Raw genomic sequence first — 19780 nt, forward strand, 5'->3', positions numbered from 1 at the left:
GGTTTTGTTCCTAGCATCCATGTTGGGTAGCCCATAACAGCCCATGATACCAGTTCCAGGTGATCTGACACCCTCTTCTGGCCTCCATGGGTACCTGAATGTGTATAGTACACATACACATACCCAAGCACAAAATAAAATGACCAAATAATCTTTTTAAAATATGAGTGTAAAGTGTGTGTGTGTGTGTGTGTGTGTGTGTGTGTGTGTGTGTCCTCTTATTTGCTTGCTGGCCTTAGATCATTCACCACCCATGTTTTGTTGGGTGTGGTCATCCTCCTTATGTTGCCGCTTTCTTTCTAGAACTTTCTGTAGAACCAGATTTGCAGAGAAATGTTGCTTAAATTTTGTTTTATCATGGAATGTTTTATTTTCTCCATCTGTTGTGATTGAAAGTTCTGCTTGGTACACACACACACACACACACACACACACACACACACACACACACTTCAGATCCCATAGCACTGGAGTCATAGTCAATTGTGGACCACCCAACATGGATGCTAGGAACAAAACCCAATTCCTGTTCAACAGTAGCAATTGCTTTTTATGGATGAGCCATTTCTCCAGGCCTCAAATAAACCTTTTTTAAAAAGTAGTACTAATATTAATTTTTAAAAAATAAATATTACCATTTAGTGAGTTCTGATTATGCATTTAACATACATGATTTTGTTTGACCCTGAGCAAATTATTGCAGTCTGTCTTCTGCATATATGAGTTTAACTTGTGTCCCAAATGTGGTTATGCCTAGGTTTTATGTGTCTGTATTTTTCTTTTCAATATTCTTTTTTTTATTAACATGAGCTTTATTGAATCTTTGGGAATTTTACATGATGTGCCACAATCCCATTCATTTCCCAGTCCTTCCATGTCCACCTTCCACCCATGTAGCCTCTTCCCTGAAAAAAAAAAATAAAAAATAACAAAAATAATTTAAATTTAAAACAAGCAAACAAAACTACTTTGGTCCTCCATCTTTGCTGCCTCTCCATTGCCTCCTTATTCATTTTGGTGACATTGGGAGCTGTGGTGTGTCATGCAGTAGACCCTTTTGCCCAAACAGATGTACTTGCAAATGTTCATTGCAATGAGTTGTTGGTCTGGTTCAGAGCCTTTGGCTTCGGGTACACCATCAATACTGGACACTCACCAAAACATCTCTCAGATATCCTGCTGTTGCCTCTAGTCATGGAGATCCTAGGGCTATGGTTCCACAGGACTGGCCCCTTCACGAACTCTAGTAAGTCATAGATAGGGCAGATGCTGGAGTGGACCAACTCAAAGGTCTGTATTGGGCCTGAGTGATAGGTCAGTTGGTCAGTCTGGGCCTCCACCGAGATCTTCTGCCACAGATGAGGGTAAGGGACAACTCTCCTGCACCCATGCCATAGTGAGGGGTGGGGCAAGTGTCCAGGGCGAGCTCTCCTATTGAGGCCACTGGTAAGGGGGAGGGCAGTTCTCCCAGAGCCATCAAGAGTGGGAGCCAGCTCTCCCAGGAGGGGTCTTTTCAATATCCCCCCTCATAGTCACTCTTCCTGTGTGTGTGTGTGTGTGTGTGTGTGTGTGTGTGTGTGTGTGTGTTATGTATTTGTGTTTCTGTGCTAGCATGTAGCCAAAGGCCAACCTTGGATATCATTCCTCAGATACCATCCACTTTGTTTTCTGAGACAAGGTCTCTTGCTCATTCCTGAGGCTTATGGACAAAGCTATGCTAGATGACTAGTATTACACAGGAATTTTCCTTTCTCCACCTTCCCAGTACTGAGATTACAAGTGTAATCTATCACACCCAGCTTTTAAAATGTGGCTTATGGAAATGAACTCATATCCATATGCTTGCATGACAAACAATTTAACAACGGAGTTATATCCCTAGTCCCTTGTCATTATCCATCAATAATTCAGTATAACAACTATTTATGTGATGTGTATATAATATTAGATAGTCTAAGCTCTCTGGACATGATTTAAAGTCTGGAGAGGATCTACAGAGACTATGAAAATACCACCATATTTTACATAATGCACTTGAGTAGCAAAAGATTTAGTGTATGGTGGGAAGTCTTGGAAAAAATTCCCTGTGACTATCAAGGGATGACTGTAAAAATACTTTTTTTCAGGTAGACTAATCATGTTGTAGATAGGTACAGAAGCTTCTCAGGTATCTTCTTAAGAAGAGCACACACACACAAAGCAAATGGCAAACTCTGTGATCCTAATGAGTAAGTTATGTTCCTTCACCCCTTTCAGGTGTGGCTGCCATGTTGGGGCTCAATTACTCCTTTGTATCAGAGTTCATCCTCATTGGCTTCACTACCTTCCCTCACCTTCAGCTGATGTTCTTCCTGCTGTTCCTGCTCATGTACCTTTTCACACTGTTGGGCAACCTGTTTATCATGGCCACTATCTGGACTGAGCGCAGTCTCCACACACCCATGTACCTCTTCTTGTGTGCCCTCTCCATCTCCGAGATTTTCTACACCTTTGCTATCATCCCACGCATGTTGGCTGACCTGCTCTCCACACTTCACTCCATCACCCTTCTGGCCTGTGCCAGCCAGATGTTCTTCTCCTTCACATTTGGCTTCACTCACTCTTTCCTACTCACTGTCATGGGCTATGACCGCTATGTGGCAATCTGTCACCCACTGCGCTACAATGTGCTCATGAGCCCCCGGGGCTGTGCCTGCTTGGTTGCCTGGTCCTGGGTTGGTGGTTCATTCATGGGGACAGTGGTGACAACAGCCATTTTCAACCTCATTTTCTGTGGACCCAATGAGATTCACCATTTCTTCTGCCATGTTCCACCTCTGTTGAAGCTGGCATGTGGAGAGAATGTACTGGAGGTGGCAAAGGGTGTAGGGATGGTGTGCATCACAGCCCTCCTGGGATGCTTTCTCCTCATCCTCCTCTCATATGCCTTCATTGTGGCAGCCATCTTGAAGATACCATCAGCAGAGGGTCGGCACAAGGCTTTCTCCACTTGTGCGTCCCACCTCACAGTGGTGATTGTACACTATGGCTTTGCCTCTGTCATCTACCTCAAACCCAAGGGTCCCAAGTCTCTAGAAGGAGACACTCTGATGGGTATCACCTACACAGTCCTCACCCCCTTCCTCAGCCCCATCATCTTTAGTCTCAGGAACAAGGAGCTGAAGGTAACCATGAAGAAAGCTTTCCTAAACAAATTATTTCTGCAAAACTCCTGAAGAGACTGGCTTTCTGGAAGGAATGTGGTAGGGAGAGATTCTGTTGTCCTCTCTCTGTCTTTCCATTCTCTATTTCTCTTTTTCTTCCTCTTCTTTTCTCTTCTCCTAATTTCTCTTCTCTCCTCCCCTCCCTCCCCATTCTTCTCCTCTCTTCCACTCCCCCTTTTCCTTGCCCCTTCTTACTTCATAATAGTTATTTATATGCACCTCCATCCCAAACTTAACATACCATTTAATTTACCATTTTAAGGTTTACAGGATCACTAGCTGCCACTTTAGAACCTTTTTTTTTTTATCTCTAATCCCCCTTCTCTGAATCCTAGCTGAGTTCAGTGTTGTATAAATATAATCTCAGTACTTGGGTTGCTAAAGAGGATAACAAGAACATGACAAGCCTGGATTACATGTGAGGTAAAGGCATAACTGGACCACATATCGGAGTTCTTTCTCAAAGAAGGAGGAGGGGAAGAGAGATCTTTTGTGATTTTGTGTATGCGCTGGTGTGCATGTATTTATCAGGAGTACTGTCTACCTTTTTTATTGAAGGGGATGTATTTTGAAACAAGGTTTCTCTCTGTAGCCCTGGTTGTCCTGGAACTTGCTCTGGAGACCAGGCTAGCCTCCAACTCAGAGATCTGCTTGCCCTTACTTCCAAAGTGCTGGAATTAAATGCATGTGCCACCACTGCCCATTGTAATTGTCTACCTTTTATTTTTGAGACAGGGTCTCTCAGTGATTCTGGGACTCACCAAGTAGGGTAGGCTGGCTGGCCTTCAAGCCCCAGGGATCTTCCTGTCACTGCCTCACCAGGGTTGGAATTACAAGTGCATGCCACCCATCATGGTGAATACTGGGAATCAAACTCAGGTCTTAAAACTTGTGAAGCAATTGGTTTTCTAACTGAACCACCTCTCCAACCTAGAAGAAACTCTTAACCTTCAACCATCTCTTTCTGTCAGTCTCTCATAATCACTAATATACTGTATCTGTGGATTGATTTCTTCAGGTTTTTTTTTAAACAGATAGAATCATACAAAATATATTCTTTTATGATGAATCTTTCTACACAGCATCATATCTTCAAGATTCATCTACATTGTAGTGTGGGCTTGTGCTTTATTCCTTTACATGGGTTCATGCTTTTCCATGACTGCATAGTCTACATTCATCCAATAATTGTCTTCACCTTTGGGGCTATTACAAATTATGCTGCTGTAAATGTTTATATAGAAGTTTTTGTGTGCATGTCTCCATAACTTTATATATATTCATATACATATATATATATATGAATGGAATTTATGGGTGATAAAGTATACTTATGTTTAGTTATTTGAAGAACTGCAATAGTGTCTTCCAAAGTAACTACCTCATTTTATATTCCCACCAGCTGAGTGTGAGGGTTCTGATTTCTCTACATCCTTGACAACTTTTCATTATTTCCTGATTTTCTGATTGTAGTCACTTTGGTATTTTAATGGATTTCATCTTATTTAAAAATTTTAATATTGTGTTATTTATTATGTGTATGTGTGTGAGGATGTGTGTACCATGAACTGGAGGTCAGAGGGCAACTTTGTAGAATCAGTTCTTTCCCTCCATCTTTCTAGGTTTAAACTCATGACTCTCCTTGCTAGCACATTTACCCATTGAAGCCATTGTGCTATTGCCTTTATTTTAATTAAAATTTGCAGTGCTGGTACCCAAACCAAGGAGGCAGTGTGTTCTACTTACTAGTAGAATTATACCTAGACTACAGAAGTATAGTAAATTATAGCTCAGTGAGCCATAACCCCAGTCTTATTGATTTCTATTTCCCCAAATAGTAATTAGAGATCTTAAGTAAAACAAGTAAAAACATATGAGTTGTTTTACTTTACATAGGAGAAAGGGTTATTAGCCCCATTTTAAAGATGAGCAAACTGAGCTATAAAGAGACTAAGTCAGTTAACTAAAGTCTTACCCAGTAAACTACAAAGCTAGAATGGAACTTATTCTTGTAGTTGGAGCTGAGTACTAGAGGCATATTTCTCATGGGTTGTGAATCTGGGAAGTCAGTCTTTTATAGACTGGGAAAGGAAGGATCATGGGAACAAGAGATAAAATCTGGAATGTATCAAGCAAATGAGTCAAAAATGCAGCGACATAGTCTTATCATGACTTGGAAAGAAATGTTCAGTGTGCAAGACTTGAGGGGGTACATTGTAAATTTAGACAAGCTGGCTCTCATATTTTAAGGCAGAAATTGTAGACACAGTGATATAAAAAAGTCATGAGTAAATATAGGAAAATTTCTATTACCTTAAAAGGTCTAGAACTGGCAATGTTTCAGACATTTTTTGAGATCTTATACTATGTCCAGATATATATGGTAAAATATCTTGGGGATAGGACTGAAATGTAAATATAAAATACATTTGTGTTTTATAAGCATCCTATGCACAAATTTAATGCATCTTCATGCAATAGTTTCAGTGTAACTGCATCTGAGCTGTGTGACCCATCACTCAGTCAAATGTGAAAAATTCTACCTGTGGAATCATGGGATATTTTAGATTTTGATTTTCATATTAGGAATGCTTAAGTTGTACCAAATTTTTTTATCTTAAGATAGTCATGCCCTCTTCTAAAGGCAGAGTTTTGGGCCAGTGAGACGACTTAGAGGTAGAAGTATTTGGCCGCATAGCCTGAGTTTGATCCACGGGACTCACATGGTAGAAGAAGAGAACCTACTCCCACAAATTGTTTTCTGACCTCCATATATATGCCATGGAATGTGTGCACATATGCATCTCTCCTCCACCCACAGTTCCTCAAAACAGCAAATAAATGTTTTTAAAAATTAAAGGCAAGTTCTTTGGTTATTTTAGAAATTGTAGGGGTGAGTCATGATACTTGGGAGAAGGGCATGCTTTTCCTATAAAACATAAAGGTTTTCAGATGCTGAGCTAGCCCACTCATCAATGCCTGGAATTGTCACAGATGAGGAATGCGAAGTGGCCAGCACAAGTCCTGAAGTACAGTTAATGTTTCTCTGGTGAAAGCGTTAATAGCCAAGAGGGCTTATTAGCTATACCCTAGGAACATTTGTTGTTGTTTGGTTGTTTGTTTTTGAGACAAGGTTTCTCTGTGTAGTGCTGGCTGTCCTAGAACTCACTCTATAGACCAGACAGACTTTGAACTCGAGATTCTCCTGCCTCTGCCTCCTGAGTGCTAGGATTAAAGACTTGTGCCACTGCGTGTGTCTGGTACTCTAGAAACTTCACCACCATTCCCCGTGGTCATTAGGGGAAAAGGCGGCTGTTGTTGAACTGGTGAAGTGTGCACTAATATGAAGATAAAACAAACCTGGGGCCAGCAAGATGGCCCAGCTAGTAAAGGCACTGGTGCCAGGCCTGAGGGCCTGACTTCTAGCCATGGAACCAAGAAGGTGGAAGGAGGAAACTACCCTCTGCAAGTTGTCTTCTGACCTATACACATGCACCTATGCACGTGTGCATGCACACATACAGGAAATTTAAATTTTTAAATTAAAACAAACGACATTATGTGCTTTCCTTAGCATTAGTTGTCATATAAATTTAAAGCAGCCAAAAAGGTTTACTGGATGAATGTTATCTTTCTAGACAGAGGTCAGGGTAAGGGAAACTAGAAAGTGAAGGATGCTATTCCCTCTTTAAATGTTTAAATACTTTAAAATGTTGACATACTTGTTTATGTGATTTGTTTTAATTACTTTTGAAATGAATATAGTGACGTATGCTTGAATCTCAGCATTTCTGAAGTGGAGGCAGTAAGATCATGAGTTCAAGGACATCCTCAACTACATAGCAAGTCTGAGGATAGCCTAGGATATATGAGACAATGTTATCAAAATATTAATTTTGATTTTACATGCATCAGATTATCAAGCTGTATGTTACATATATATGTATAATTTAAGATTGAAGAAAATATGGAGTGAAAGGTATTATACTAAACATGATTTATATTAGTTACTGAAATTTTTGGTGTCTCTAAGTTGAGTGCTCATGATGACTGTCTTTTCTGCTAACCTCCCCCTCAAAGATCATAAATGCTTACATTTCTTTTTTTTCCACAGACTACAAATAGAAGCCATAATTAATTTTCTAGGGACAGAATGAGTAAATGCAAAATTTTATTTAATTAATTAATTTATTTTTTGAGACAGGGTTTCTCTGTGTAGTTTTGGTGCCTGTCCTGGATCTTGCTCTGTAGACCAGGCTGGCCTCGAACTCATAGAGATTCACCTGGCTCTGCTTCTCAAGTGCTAGGATTAAAGGCATGCCACCACCGTTCAACTAAATGCAAAAATTTTTAAAAGCCTGCTAACACAGCAGTCTTAGTATAATGACTACCCACATACTGTAGGAGAGGAGAGAGCCTCCAACTCTGACCGCCAACATTGGTAATTCCCATCAGGATCCAAAAGCCCTGTCCTTATCTCTCTGTTGTTAATCAGCTTCTAATTTTTGAAGTCCCACACTCCCTGCATTCTTCACTGTTTGCTCTTCCTTCCTTCTTAATGGTTCCCTCTGTGCATTCTTTGGTCTCCCCAGGGCAGAGCACAGAAAAGTAATTAAAGGGCAGGTGTGCAGAGACAGGCCTGTTGACATGGAGGTCCCCAGACTTTCAGAAACCCCTTCCTGAACTAATTGGAGCTAAGTGTTCTGAAACTAATTGCTAGAGAACAAGGCCAGCTTGGGAGAGGAGACATGCTACCGTCAATCCACTATTCTGCTTTCCTTTCACATTGACCAAATGGCCTTGCTTGTGGATGGACTTCTAGGCTCCTACACAAGAATATTTTTTCTCTCATCTTACCACAAACTCCTCAGGATATCTCTACCCAGCAGCCAGGAGGGACTTCCTAAAGGGAAACTCTGAAAATGCTGCTCTGTTAAACCCTCTAATTCTAGGTATATGGTGAAAACCACATGATCAATCGCCACTTTGCATCCACATTCAATCCCTGGCTCTTCTCAGCTCCCCAGCCACAGCATCCTCCTGTGGAAAAGCAAGCCAACTCATACCTCCGGATCCTTGTATTTGCTCTAGCATCTATCTGGGATTCCATTTCTTTTATTTCTATATGCATTAAGGTCTGACCTGAAAGTCACCTCCTTAGGAATGTCTTCACTGACATCCTCCCAATGACTCACCTCCTCTCTTAAAACCAATCATTGTAGTTCATTTATATCTTGTCAAAATCTATTTCATATGTATATATATATATATATATATATATATATATATATATATATACAACCACCCATGGCTATCCATGAGGACTGACTCTCGGATACCCCTGCCAGATACTAAATTCTGAAGATATTCAAATTCCTTATATAAAGTAGTGTCATATGCAATGGAAACCAAAAAACTATCCATGTACTTTATATCACCTGTATAATATTTGGAAAGTGTAATACAATATAAACACTGTATAAATAGTTATTATCCTATATTGTTTAGGTAATAACAAGTAAGCAGTCTAGATGCCACTTTTAAATATGTTCAAGGCCAGTGAGATGGTTCAGTAGGTAAAAGTGCCTGCTGCTAAACCTGATGGTCTGAATTTAATCCCTGGGTCCAAGGAGATTGAAGGAGAGAACTGATTCCTGCAAGTTGGCCCTCTATATGTTCAGAGCTATGCAGCACATATGCATAACACAGACACACACATAAATAAATGAAATGTTGTTTAATATGCTCAACCTCTATTTGGTTAAATCTAAGGATGTGGAGCCCATGTAAGTGGAGCTCTGACTACACAGCTGTCTGATGTATATATAAACATATACATGTGCTATATGTTAATATTTCATATTAACATTTGATATGTATAACACAAATATAACCTATATATGTATATGTATAGTCACATATGTGTACATCATTTGCATATATGTTCCCTATCAAATGTAGCCACTGAGATTATTATTCCTGTCTAATTGGGTCACAATTTTGTTTGTCTTTAAGAATTTATGTTCATTTTTAGTGTGTGTGTCTGTGTGGGGGGTACAGGTTTGTGCATGTACATTAGTGCCTACAGAGGCCAGAAGAGGATGTTGGGCTGTGAGAGCTGGAGTTATAGGTAGCTGTGAGCTACCTGATGTAGATGCTGGAAACTGAACTTGGATCCTCTGCAAAAACAGCATTTGCTCTTAACCACTAACTTCTCTCTCCACCTCTGAGTCAATATTTAAATATTAGCAATGGGAAATTGTCTAACACACAGCAGGAGCTCAATATATTTTGTTGAATAAATATAGCAGGGCTTGCATCTTTTTCCATGTTTTTGTACAGAGCCAATATAGAGAGGGGGCTGTTCCGTGTATTGTAAGATCACCAAGAAACATTCCTGAATGTTCTTGTTCTATCAGTGGCTATTTTACAAACCCCTTGCCTTGCATCATAACAATCAAAATAACTACTGAAACTTCCAAATGCCCCCTAAGGGAGGAAGAACCACAGTGGTATGAGAAACTGGGATACAGAATGAGTGAACCTCAAACCATAGCATTCTTGCGTTTATTTGTAACCATAGAACTTTGTTAATTTAACTGCCAGTCTGTCTAGGTCATGAATTGTTCATATAACTGATTAGGCAGTATTTCCAGGTATATTAGGATGGTGTTTCCTGAACACATTAGCATTTAATTGCATTGTGGCTTGAATGTAAAATGTTCTCTCATAGGCACATGTATTTAAAACATGGTCAGCATCTAATGGTGCTATTTTGGAAAGTTGTAGGATTTTTAGTATGTGGAATCTAGTTGGAGGAAATGGGTCATTTGGGGGTGGGCCATGAGGTTTATAGTGTAGCTCCACTTCCTGTTCACTCTGCTTCCTGATTTCAGATACAATGTGAGTGGCCAGAATTCTGCAGCCTTGCCTTCCCCAACATAGCTCCCTCACCAGGATGGAATGTATTCTTTTGAAATGTAAACCAGAATAAACCTTCTTTAAATTGTTTTTTGATCAATTATTTTGTTACAGCAATGAGAAAAGTAACTAACACAAGTTGTAGCTAAAACAAATTGTGAAACAGATGACCCTCCCTGGTGTGTTGTGGGTAGGTACAGTCTAATTTGCTGAGAGGCTGACTAAAATTTAAAATAGTCATGACATCCATTCTCCCTCTGCCCACCTGCATGAGGTGGAACATTGTTCTTCTGCACTTAGCACTAACAGACCCAATTTGGCGTCTGTACCATTAGGCCACTGGTCCTTGAACATTTGAATTACAGTAATGACTTCTTGGGATTCACTTTGCATATGACATTTTATGGTATTTCATAGCTTCCATGTTTGCATGAACCAATACAATACCAAGTAATAATATCTGTTGACCTATGCATCTATGAACCACCTACCTATCACCTGGTTAGATCTTCTTGTTTCCTAGTTCTTATCTTGGTTGGAGCCTTAATACTTCTATGTGTGACTATTGAGCCTCAGGTAAATATCTAAAATACAATGGTCCCTCTCTGTACCCCTTAACTGAACGTGGATATTGCAACACACAGTTCACAAATGATTGGTTTTGAGTTTTTGGTTTTGTTTGGTTGGTTGTTTGGCTGGTTGGTTTTTTGTTTTTGGTTTTTTGGTTTTTCAATACAGAGTTTCTCTGTGTAACTTTGAAGCATGTCCTGGGAACTTGCTCTGTAGACCAGGCTGACCTCAAACTCACAGAGATCCATCTGCCTCTGCCTCTGCCTCCTGAGTGCTGGGATTAAAGGCATGTGCCACCACTGCCCAGCCACAAGTGATTATTAAAGCTGGTACTTCTTAACTATTTTATTTAAAAATAGAATTCTATTTATTTATTGTATGTTTTTACATATGTATGCAACTGCACATGTTCATGGAGCATATCTGGAAGTCATGACAACTTGTGGACATTGGTTCTGTACTTCTACAATGTGAATTCCAGGGATCAAACACAAGTCATTGGGTTTGGTGGCAAGTGCCATTACCTACTGAGCCACTGGCTGCTTCACGTGTGTTGTCTTTGTGCCAGAAACTATCAACTGTCTTACATGCAATATGCTACTTAATTCTAGGAGCCATCCTAAAATTCATAATCATTATAATTACACCCATTTTAGTGCGAGGAAACCATGCCTAATAAAGAACAATTTACTCAAGGAAATTTTATTTTTATCATTTAACCAGTGCACAGCCATTCCTCCAGGTCATCAGTTCTGTTTGAAAGCAAGTTTCCACATTTATCACTTTCTATGAAATGTTGTCATATGATGAGTTATGGGGACCAGTCTTAGAGGCAAGGTACAGAGAGTAGGAAGTTTCTGGTCCACCCCCCTCCAAAAAAAAAAAAAAAAACCAAAACCAAAAAACAAACAAACAAACAAAAACCAGAAAAGGATTCCGGGGGAAGAGATTGTTACTCTCAATTGAAGTAGTATTAATCCTTCTCCCTATTTCTCTTCTTCATAGACCACAGGCCTTTGTCCAGTGTCCTCTAGAATATCCCACACTAAGTGCCAAGAATATGCAGTAAAGTTGCTGGTCTTCAAGGGGACAGTTCTTTGTTTCACATCTGTCTGATGAAAAATTCAAGTAAAACTTCCATTATGACTGAATCATGAGTGCTGTTTTTTTGAGTCCGTGTGCTAAGCACCATGCAATGACATTCACAGACATTGCCTTACTTTGATCATGTAACTGTCTTAGAAGCCAGGTACTTCTTACAAGGCAGTCTTATACACAGGAGGAGAAAGCTCATTTCTACACATTTACTATACAGTTACAACAATTGAATAGACAAAATTTGTTCCACCTGGTTAGATTTACTTCCCAGCATTCTAAATCAATTTATTTAACAAATATTTGGAAACCTATCATATGCTACCATATAGCAATGGAACAAATAAACATTTGCTTAGTAATCCATTGGTTAGAAATAGACAATATCTAGCAAACACAGAAAAGCCGCGAGACAATATGAACAGAGAGGAGAGTAAATTCCAAGAGAAAGAGTACATGACAGGGACTGCTGCAGAGTTGGTGTGACTAGGGAAGGGCTCTCACACTCCATCAAAAAATCTAAAGTAGTGAACACAGAGACAGGTGGACACACTTGGAAGAGGGGTCTAATCTTGATTTGCAGGTGGGTGAGATGTAAGGTAAAAGAAAGGAGTCAGGATGTTCCCAAAATCAATGGAGTTGGATTTATGTTTTCTCAGATGTGAAGGGGTAGTAGGGACAATAATAGGAATATTTGAGTCTAAGGAGGCAGTTCAGCAGCTTAAAAAATTAGCCATAAAAGCACAAGGACTGCAGTTTAGACCTCCCAAAACCCACATAAAATTTTGGTGAGAGTGGTAGCCTAAATTAACCCTAGTACTAGAAGACTGAGACAAGGGATCCCCATAGCAAGATAACCAGTGAGACTAGCCCTATCAGGGAGTTCTAGGTTTGAATGGGTTTTCCTTCCCCAACAAATAAGTTGGAAAAGTGATTGAGGATGGCTCCCAACATTCACTTTAGACCTATAAATGCACTCACACACATGAGTACATAAATGCAAAAAATGCAGTTATGCAAGCATGCCTCACACATGAAAAACTTAAAAATAAAAACCAGATTATCTGAGAGTTAATCATTAGGTTCAAGATGCCTACTCCACATCCATGAAAAGATGTTGAAAAATAAGTTGAGAAGGGTAAGGATTCTGGGATTACCCCTCTGTAGATAATGTATAAAGCTATATCTAATGGGACAACCAGGGAGGGAGAGATTCCAATGAAGTACAAGATGGAACTATTTCCATGGCTGCCTGTGTTCCACTGTATAAACTGTACCAATATTTGTATAACAGTCCTTTATTATAGTGAAGTTATCCATCATTTTCAGATAATAAATGCCAGTGCAGTGTGGGATGTATAGGTAAGGTACTGTTCTTTTTGTATGCGGAATCTCATCCATAGGCAATATTTGAATCTAGACTAGCCTGGGTCAAACATGGATTTGCCATGATTTTGAAGGACAGTGAGGTCATTCATAGTAAATACCCAAGCCAATAATCTGGATTGTTCATTATCATGGGACAATTGATGATATACAAGTATCATGTTGGTGCTGTTTGAAGCCAATATGCTGCTGATATTACAAAACTTGTAGCCCAAGTCATCACAAGTTAGCCTGAGACATTGCTAAATCTCATTGTAGACAGTTATCCATTATCCAGGTAGTCTATTCATACAGATAACAGTACAGTTAAGAACCAAGTGGATCTCTAAGAAAACAGACTCTGGAGATCATTCATTGTAGTGGGAAGGAACCTTTCACTGTTGTTCTGCTGAATGGATACATTGCCAAACTGCCTTCTATTTATGTTATACACATAGATTCGTGCTTCTCTCAATATTGGCTAGAGAACTAACTTTCTACAGTAGGCAGCAGTTTTGTAGCAACTCATAACTAGTCAAAGCCCTGAGAATCAGTGGCTGATGAATGCTCAGTCCTACATGGGACCTCTATTCCCCTTAAAGCCTCATGGGGTAGAAGAAATAGAAGAGTTGGAAGAAGTAGAAGAGTTCTATGAAATCTGTCTTCTGAATATGATATGGTTGTTATACACATGAACTCACTGAAACTAAAGTTACCTGTAGCTGGAGAATTTCTCTCCAGCTCCCACTGCCAAGTCCCGCCAGTCCCGGAACCCACTTATAAAATAAACACACAGACGCTTACGTTATTTAAACTGCTTGGCCATTAGCTCAGGCTAGTCATTGTCTAGCTCTTACTCTTATATTTAGCCCATTTCTAATAATCTTTACTTTGCCACGTGGCTCGTGGCTTACCGGTACTTTACATCTTCCTTGTCCTGGCAGCGGCTCCAAGCAGTCTCCTTTTTTCCTTCCTCCTTCCTCAATTCTCCTCTCTGTTAGTCCTGCCTATACTTCCTATCTGACTATTGGCCAATCAGTGTTTATTTACATATAGCGATATCCACAGCAGTTACCTGCACAAGATCAAGCCAACAAGATCAGTCAACATTTCAACAAGCAGTAATGACTTAATGACTTACAGGAAAGAGGAAGAGGTGCAGGAGGAGGAAGAGGTGCAGGAGGAGGAAGAGAAGGAGGGAGAGGGGACACATTGGGCTGAGTCACAAAGAATGAGAGGGGAAAGTTGGGGGTAAATAATATCAAACTGCAATATATATATATATATATATATATATATATATATATATATATATATAAAACAGTCAAATAATAGATTCAAAATTTAAAAGGAGAGGAGAAGAAAATGAAGAATCTAACTTACATTCTTGCCCATATTGGCTTTGTTCCTGGAGAAGTGGATATCTCAGCTCAATGCATGGGAATTACTAACCAATTTCTAAAAGATAAAACCTTATCTAAAATTATGAAGCACTCAGACTTGAAATCTTGTATTAGTGTTTGAAGGATGCATGTGCCAGTGCATGGTGGGCTTCATGTGCCCACCTGTGCTATAAAATACTCTGAGATATTAGACTCTTGAATACAGAGAACACCCAGTTTCTCTGGAATTTGTCCTCATAAGGCCTGTAAGAAGATTGCATGTGTATTCAGAAAAGACCCATGCTGGAAACTGGGAACTTTGATGTTTTGTGATCTTTGAAAAATCCTGCATCTCTGAAGCAACAGTTTCACCTCATCACATGGGGAAGTCAGATTCTATTTGTCCTGTTCCTACCTTGAGAGTCTGTATGGATGAGGGGCCTAATTAGTAGAAAGAATGAACAATCAGAAATAGGAAGTGCAGCATATTTTCTGCAAAGATACTTCTCTGGGATTCCAGGTTTTAGGTGAAACTGTTCCACTTGCCTCCAGCTTCATATCATTGCCAAATAATTTCATTGCTCAAATGATAAAGACTGAATTCATACTTCACAAGTAGTGATGTGTTGTTTCTTTTTTATTCGATCTCTATATGACAATGGCTATTTTAACACATTAAAATACCATCTGAAGTCCCTCTTTGTAGAGAAACTGGTAAGCATTTAACCTTTGGAACTATGACATAAACTTCTACCCTGGACCCCACAATCAGTCTTTGTTCAATAGAGCTACCTGCTGGTTTCTGTACTCTTAACAGACAGTATTTCACAATGGGAGCTTTTACTTGAATCAACAATGAAGACATCAATATCTGTCTATAAGTATTTGAGATTCATGCAAGGTTTCTTTAGTTTATTTTGAGAATCCACTTATTGCTCTTTTTCTGTCTCTGTCTCTACCTCTGCTTACCTGGCCCCCTCCCTCCCTCCTTCCCTCTGCTTCCCCCCCCACACACACACACACCCCTGCCCCATCTGTATTTTTCTCTCCAGAGTCTCTTCCTGGACCAGCAGCTCCCTCCTTTACCTAAACTAGCCAGTCAGGAAGCTCTAGTAATCCACCCTCCTGTCTTTTCCTCCCAGTAATAAGATTACAAATACACACTGCTATGTTCAGCTTTTGTGTGCCAGTGATCAAGTTTGAGTTGGTCTTCATGCTTGTGCCGAAAGCACTTACCAACTGAGCCAGCCCCATTATTACTCTTTATCTGTGTGTGTGTTTGTAAGTGCACACGTGCACTTGTGTGTGTGTGTGTGTGTGTTTTTATAAGCGCGTGCGTGCGTGCGTGCGTGCGTGCGTGCGTGCGTGTGTGTGTGTGTGTGTGTGTGTGTGCAGGTCCACTTAAGAATGTAGAGGGCAAAAGTCAATGTTGGATGCCTCCACCAATCACTACTTGTGGTGGTGCATGCCAATAAGATTTGCTGAAGGAACCAGAGGCAGGAGGACCCTGAGTTTGAGACTAGCCTGGGAGGCTTGCTGAGGAAAAGCTGCGGCTGAGAAGGAGTGGGCCACAAACGGTGGCTTCGAGACCATGGAGGTGGCAACTACTGCTCCAAGTTGCTGGTTGCTTCTCATCCTGTTGATGGCGGTAGCGACGCTGTTACTGGGGATGAAAGGTTTACTGCTGCTTGTTCTGAGAACATTTACCAGGACAATCATATTACAAGAAAGCATCGGCAAAGGTCAGTTTGGAAAAGTTTGGCAAGGCAAATCGTGGGAAGAAATTACTGTGAAGATATTCTCTTCTAGGGAAGAACATTCATGGTTCTGAGAGGCAGACATTTATCAGACTGTGATTGCTCCAAACCACAGAGGTGGCACAAAAAAAAAGAAAGAAAGAAAGAAAGAAAGAAAGAAAGAAAGAAAGAAAGAAAGAAAGAAAGAAAGAAAGAAAGAAGAAAAAGAAAAAGAGAAACAAAATTTTCTGCAGGCAACCATGACCAATCCTAACAGTAACTTTGAAATTTACAAGAGGATGACGGGATCTCACCATGATGATTCCACCTGGACTATGATAAAGCCATTAAGCTGATTAACACCACTGAAAGATCTGCTTTGGACTACAAACTGCTCAGGACAATTTTGAGATGGCTAGCCAAGATGATCCAGATTCAAAGACTACTTGAGCAAGGACTTGAGACAAACCCTGCACTTGTCCATCATGCAGAGACTGGACAAATGATGCAGCTAACTCTCCCAGGACTTGACATGTAACCCCAAATTTTCTTTTCAGAATTCCCTAAAGATGCTTTTAACCTCAGACAGCAGGAAGTAATTTTAAGAACACGATGCCCACATTCCCAAAAGGTGGATAGTTTTTGGTCATTTAATGAGTTATGGATATTGTCATTGTTTACGATGGTTGGTTACAAGTTATTAACTGTTAATGGTCAGGGAAAAGAAAAGCTAAACAAAGGAGATTAGAGTCATGGTTCTTATTTAAAAAAAGAAAGAAAGAAAAAGACAAGAAGAGGATATAGATAAGAGGTAGATTATTGAATATACTCTGAAAAGAAAAAAAGGAAAGATATAGAAATAATAAAATACAAGGTAGATTTTTAAAAAAGGGAAGATACAGAAATGATAAGATAAAAGGTAGACTTTTGAATCTACTCAGAAAAGAAAAAATAGAGAATATGGATATGATAAGATAAAAGTCTACTTTTAAAAAGGAACTACTTAGCCGGGCGGTGGTGGCGCACGCCTTTAATCCCAGCACTTGGGAGGCAGAGGCAGGCGGATCTCTGTGAGTTCGAGGCCAGCCTGGGCTACCAAGTGAGTTCCAGGAAAGGCGCAAAGCTACACAGAGAAACCCTGTCTCGAAAAACCAAAAAATAAATAAATAAATAAAAAAATAAAAAGGAACTACTTGTTTTAAATAGGATAAGAAATGAAATTTTTCTGCCTGAATTTTTCAAATGTTAATGGACTGGGCATTGTTAATGTATATAATGGAGTTTTTGTCTGAATCTGTCAAATGTTAATGGACTAGACATTGTTAATGTAATTCTTGACTGTATATATTTAATGTATACACTTTTTCTTATATTAGCTATAATTTTTTTTATTTTAGACAAAAAAGGGGAAATGCAGTTGATATATTGTATGCCACAATAAACTTATCTGGGGGTCAGAGAATAGAACAGCCACTATATTAAACATAGGTTTAGGCAGTGGTAGCACACACCTTTAATCCTAGCATTCTGGAGGCAGAGATCCGTTTGGTTCTCTGTGAGTTCAAAGCCACACTGGAAACAGTCATTTCCCCAATCCTTGCTTATTGTCCTTTGTGACTTCTTGGCAATTCTGAAATTAAGGGTGTTTTCTTTTACTCTGCTATAAACCAAGGGCAATCTTTAGTAAACTTTTATTTTCTTTTCTGAGACAGGGTTTTTCTATGTAGTCCTGGCTATCCTGGAACTTGCTTTGTAGGCCAGGCTAGCCTTGAATTCAGAAAATTACCTACCTCTGCCTCTAGAGTGCTTGGATTAAAGGCATGTACTACCACTCCCAGTTTGTCTTTAGTAAATTTAAAGATTATGTGTACCTAGTACAACCAGACAAAAGTATGTTATGAAGTCTTCCATTTCTTGTTGCATTCTGGATATATGTTGTTGGGGATAGTAGATAACTGGATTTTGGGAGACAGAGGGCAGTAAGTGTTCTCATAATAAATGCATAAGCCAACATTCTGGTTTGTTCAGTATCATGAGGCTTGTATTATTCCTCCTGAGAAATATGTAAGACAAGTTGAGTACTAATAATGTGTCCTGTAGCAGGTCAGAATGGTCAAATACAATTTTCCCCCCATTGTCTCATACTTATTTCCATCCTCAAATAAATACCAGATGTTATCTCTTTATGTACACTTACATATGACTATAAAGGTTTCACCAACATGAAAGTATCATAAGTAAATACATAATGATGGAGTATTGTCTCAAACAGTAAAATTCGATAAACCAATTTAGTTATCCCCAAGAATTTTCTTATAAGTCATTAAATTTTCTCTGGATAGAGTTTGCTTAGGAAGGCTTTCTTCATGGCATTCTTCAGCTCCTTGTTCCTGAGACTAAAGATGATGGGGCTGAGGAAGGGGGTGAGGACTGTGTAGGTGATACCCATCAGAGTGTCTCCTTCTAGAGACTTGGGACCCTTGGGCTTGAGGTAGATGACAGAGGCAAAGCCATAGTGTACAATCACCACTGTGAGGTGGGACGCACAAGTGGAGAAAGCCTTGTGCCGACCCTCTGCTGATGGTATCTTCAAGATGGCTGCCACAATGAAGGCATATGAGAGGAGGATGAGGAGAAAGCATTCCAGGAGGGCTGTGATGCACACCATTCCCACACCTCTGGCTACCACAAGTACATTCTCTCCACATGCCAACTTCAACAAAGGTGGAACATGGCAAGCAAAATGATGAATCTCATTGGGTCCACAGAAAGTGAGGTTGAAAATGGCTGTTGTCACCACTGTCCCCATGAATGAACCACCAACCCAGGACCAGGCAACCAAGCAGGCACAGCCCCGGGGGCTCATGAGCACATTGTAGCGCAGTGGGTGACAGATTGCCACATAGCGGTCATAGCCCATGACAGTGAGTAGGAAAGAGTGAGTGAAGCCAAATGTGAAGGAGAAGAACATCTGGCTGGCACAGGCCAGAAGGGTGATGGAGTGAAGTGTGGAGAGCAGGTCAGCCAACATGCGTGGGATGATAGCAAAGGTGTAGAAAATCTCAGAGATGGAGAGGGCACACAAGAAGAGGTACATGGGTGTGTGGAGACTGTGTTCACTCCAGATAGTGGCCATGATGAGCAGGTTACCCAGCAGTGTGAAGAGGTACATGAGCAGGAACAGCAGGAAGAACATCAGCTGAAGGTGAGGGAAGGTAGAGAAGCCAATGAGGATGAACTCAGTCACTCCTGAGCGATTGGCTCCCTGCATGGAGGCCATGCCTGAGGTGAGGTAGCGAGAGGTCATCTACTAGATGGAGAAAGGTTATCAGTTTCTATCCTACCTGGACACACCCAATGGGTTGAGCCTGAGAAGATTACAGATGACATTAATCTTGTTCCTCCTGCTATATAGCCTATAACTTAATTCTGCCATCCTATTTATAGAGATGATATTGTTTGCACCCCCACTTTGAGAGTCTTTGGCATTCTTGCTGAGAATATTGGA

At 40.1% G+C, this 19780-nt stretch overlaps 2 protein-coding genes across 2 annotated transcripts; one reads left to right on the forward strand and one right to left on the reverse strand.

The window, feature by feature from the left end:
* The first annotated feature begins 2264 nt into the window (after positions 1-2264).
* LOC114685136 (olfactory receptor 10H1-like) lies at positions 2265-3215 on the forward strand. The gene has a single exon (XM_028859754.1). The coding sequence runs from the start codon at positions 2268-2270 to the stop codon at positions 3213-3215; it is 948 nt and encodes a 315-aa protein (XP_028715587.1). The 5' UTR covers positions 2265-2267.
* A 15380-nt stretch (positions 3216-18595) lies between these two features.
* LOC114685134 (olfactory receptor 10H1) lies at positions 18596-19552 on the reverse strand. Its single transcript, XM_028859752.1, has one exon. The coding sequence runs from the start codon at positions 19550-19552 to the stop codon at positions 18596-18598; it is 957 nt and encodes a 318-aa protein (XP_028715585.1).
* Positions 19553-19780: the final 228 nt, after the last annotated feature.

This window comes from Peromyscus leucopus, chromosome 22 (genome assembly GCF_004664715.2).
Source record: "Peromyscus leucopus breed LL Stock chromosome 22, UCI_PerLeu_2.1, whole genome shotgun sequence".
Lineage (NCBI taxonomy): Eukaryota > Metazoa > Chordata > Mammalia > Rodentia > Cricetidae > Peromyscus > Peromyscus leucopus.

Excerpts from the sequence above, each read along its gene's own strand:
- LOC114685136 (XM_028859754.1), top strand. The coding sequence starts at position 2,268 with ATGTTGGGGCTCAATTACTCCTTTGTATCAGAGTTCATCCTCATTGGC.
- LOC114685134 (XM_028859752.1), bottom strand. The coding sequence starts at position 19,552 with ATGGCCTCCATGCAGGGAGCCAATCGCTCAGGAGTGACTGAGTTCATC.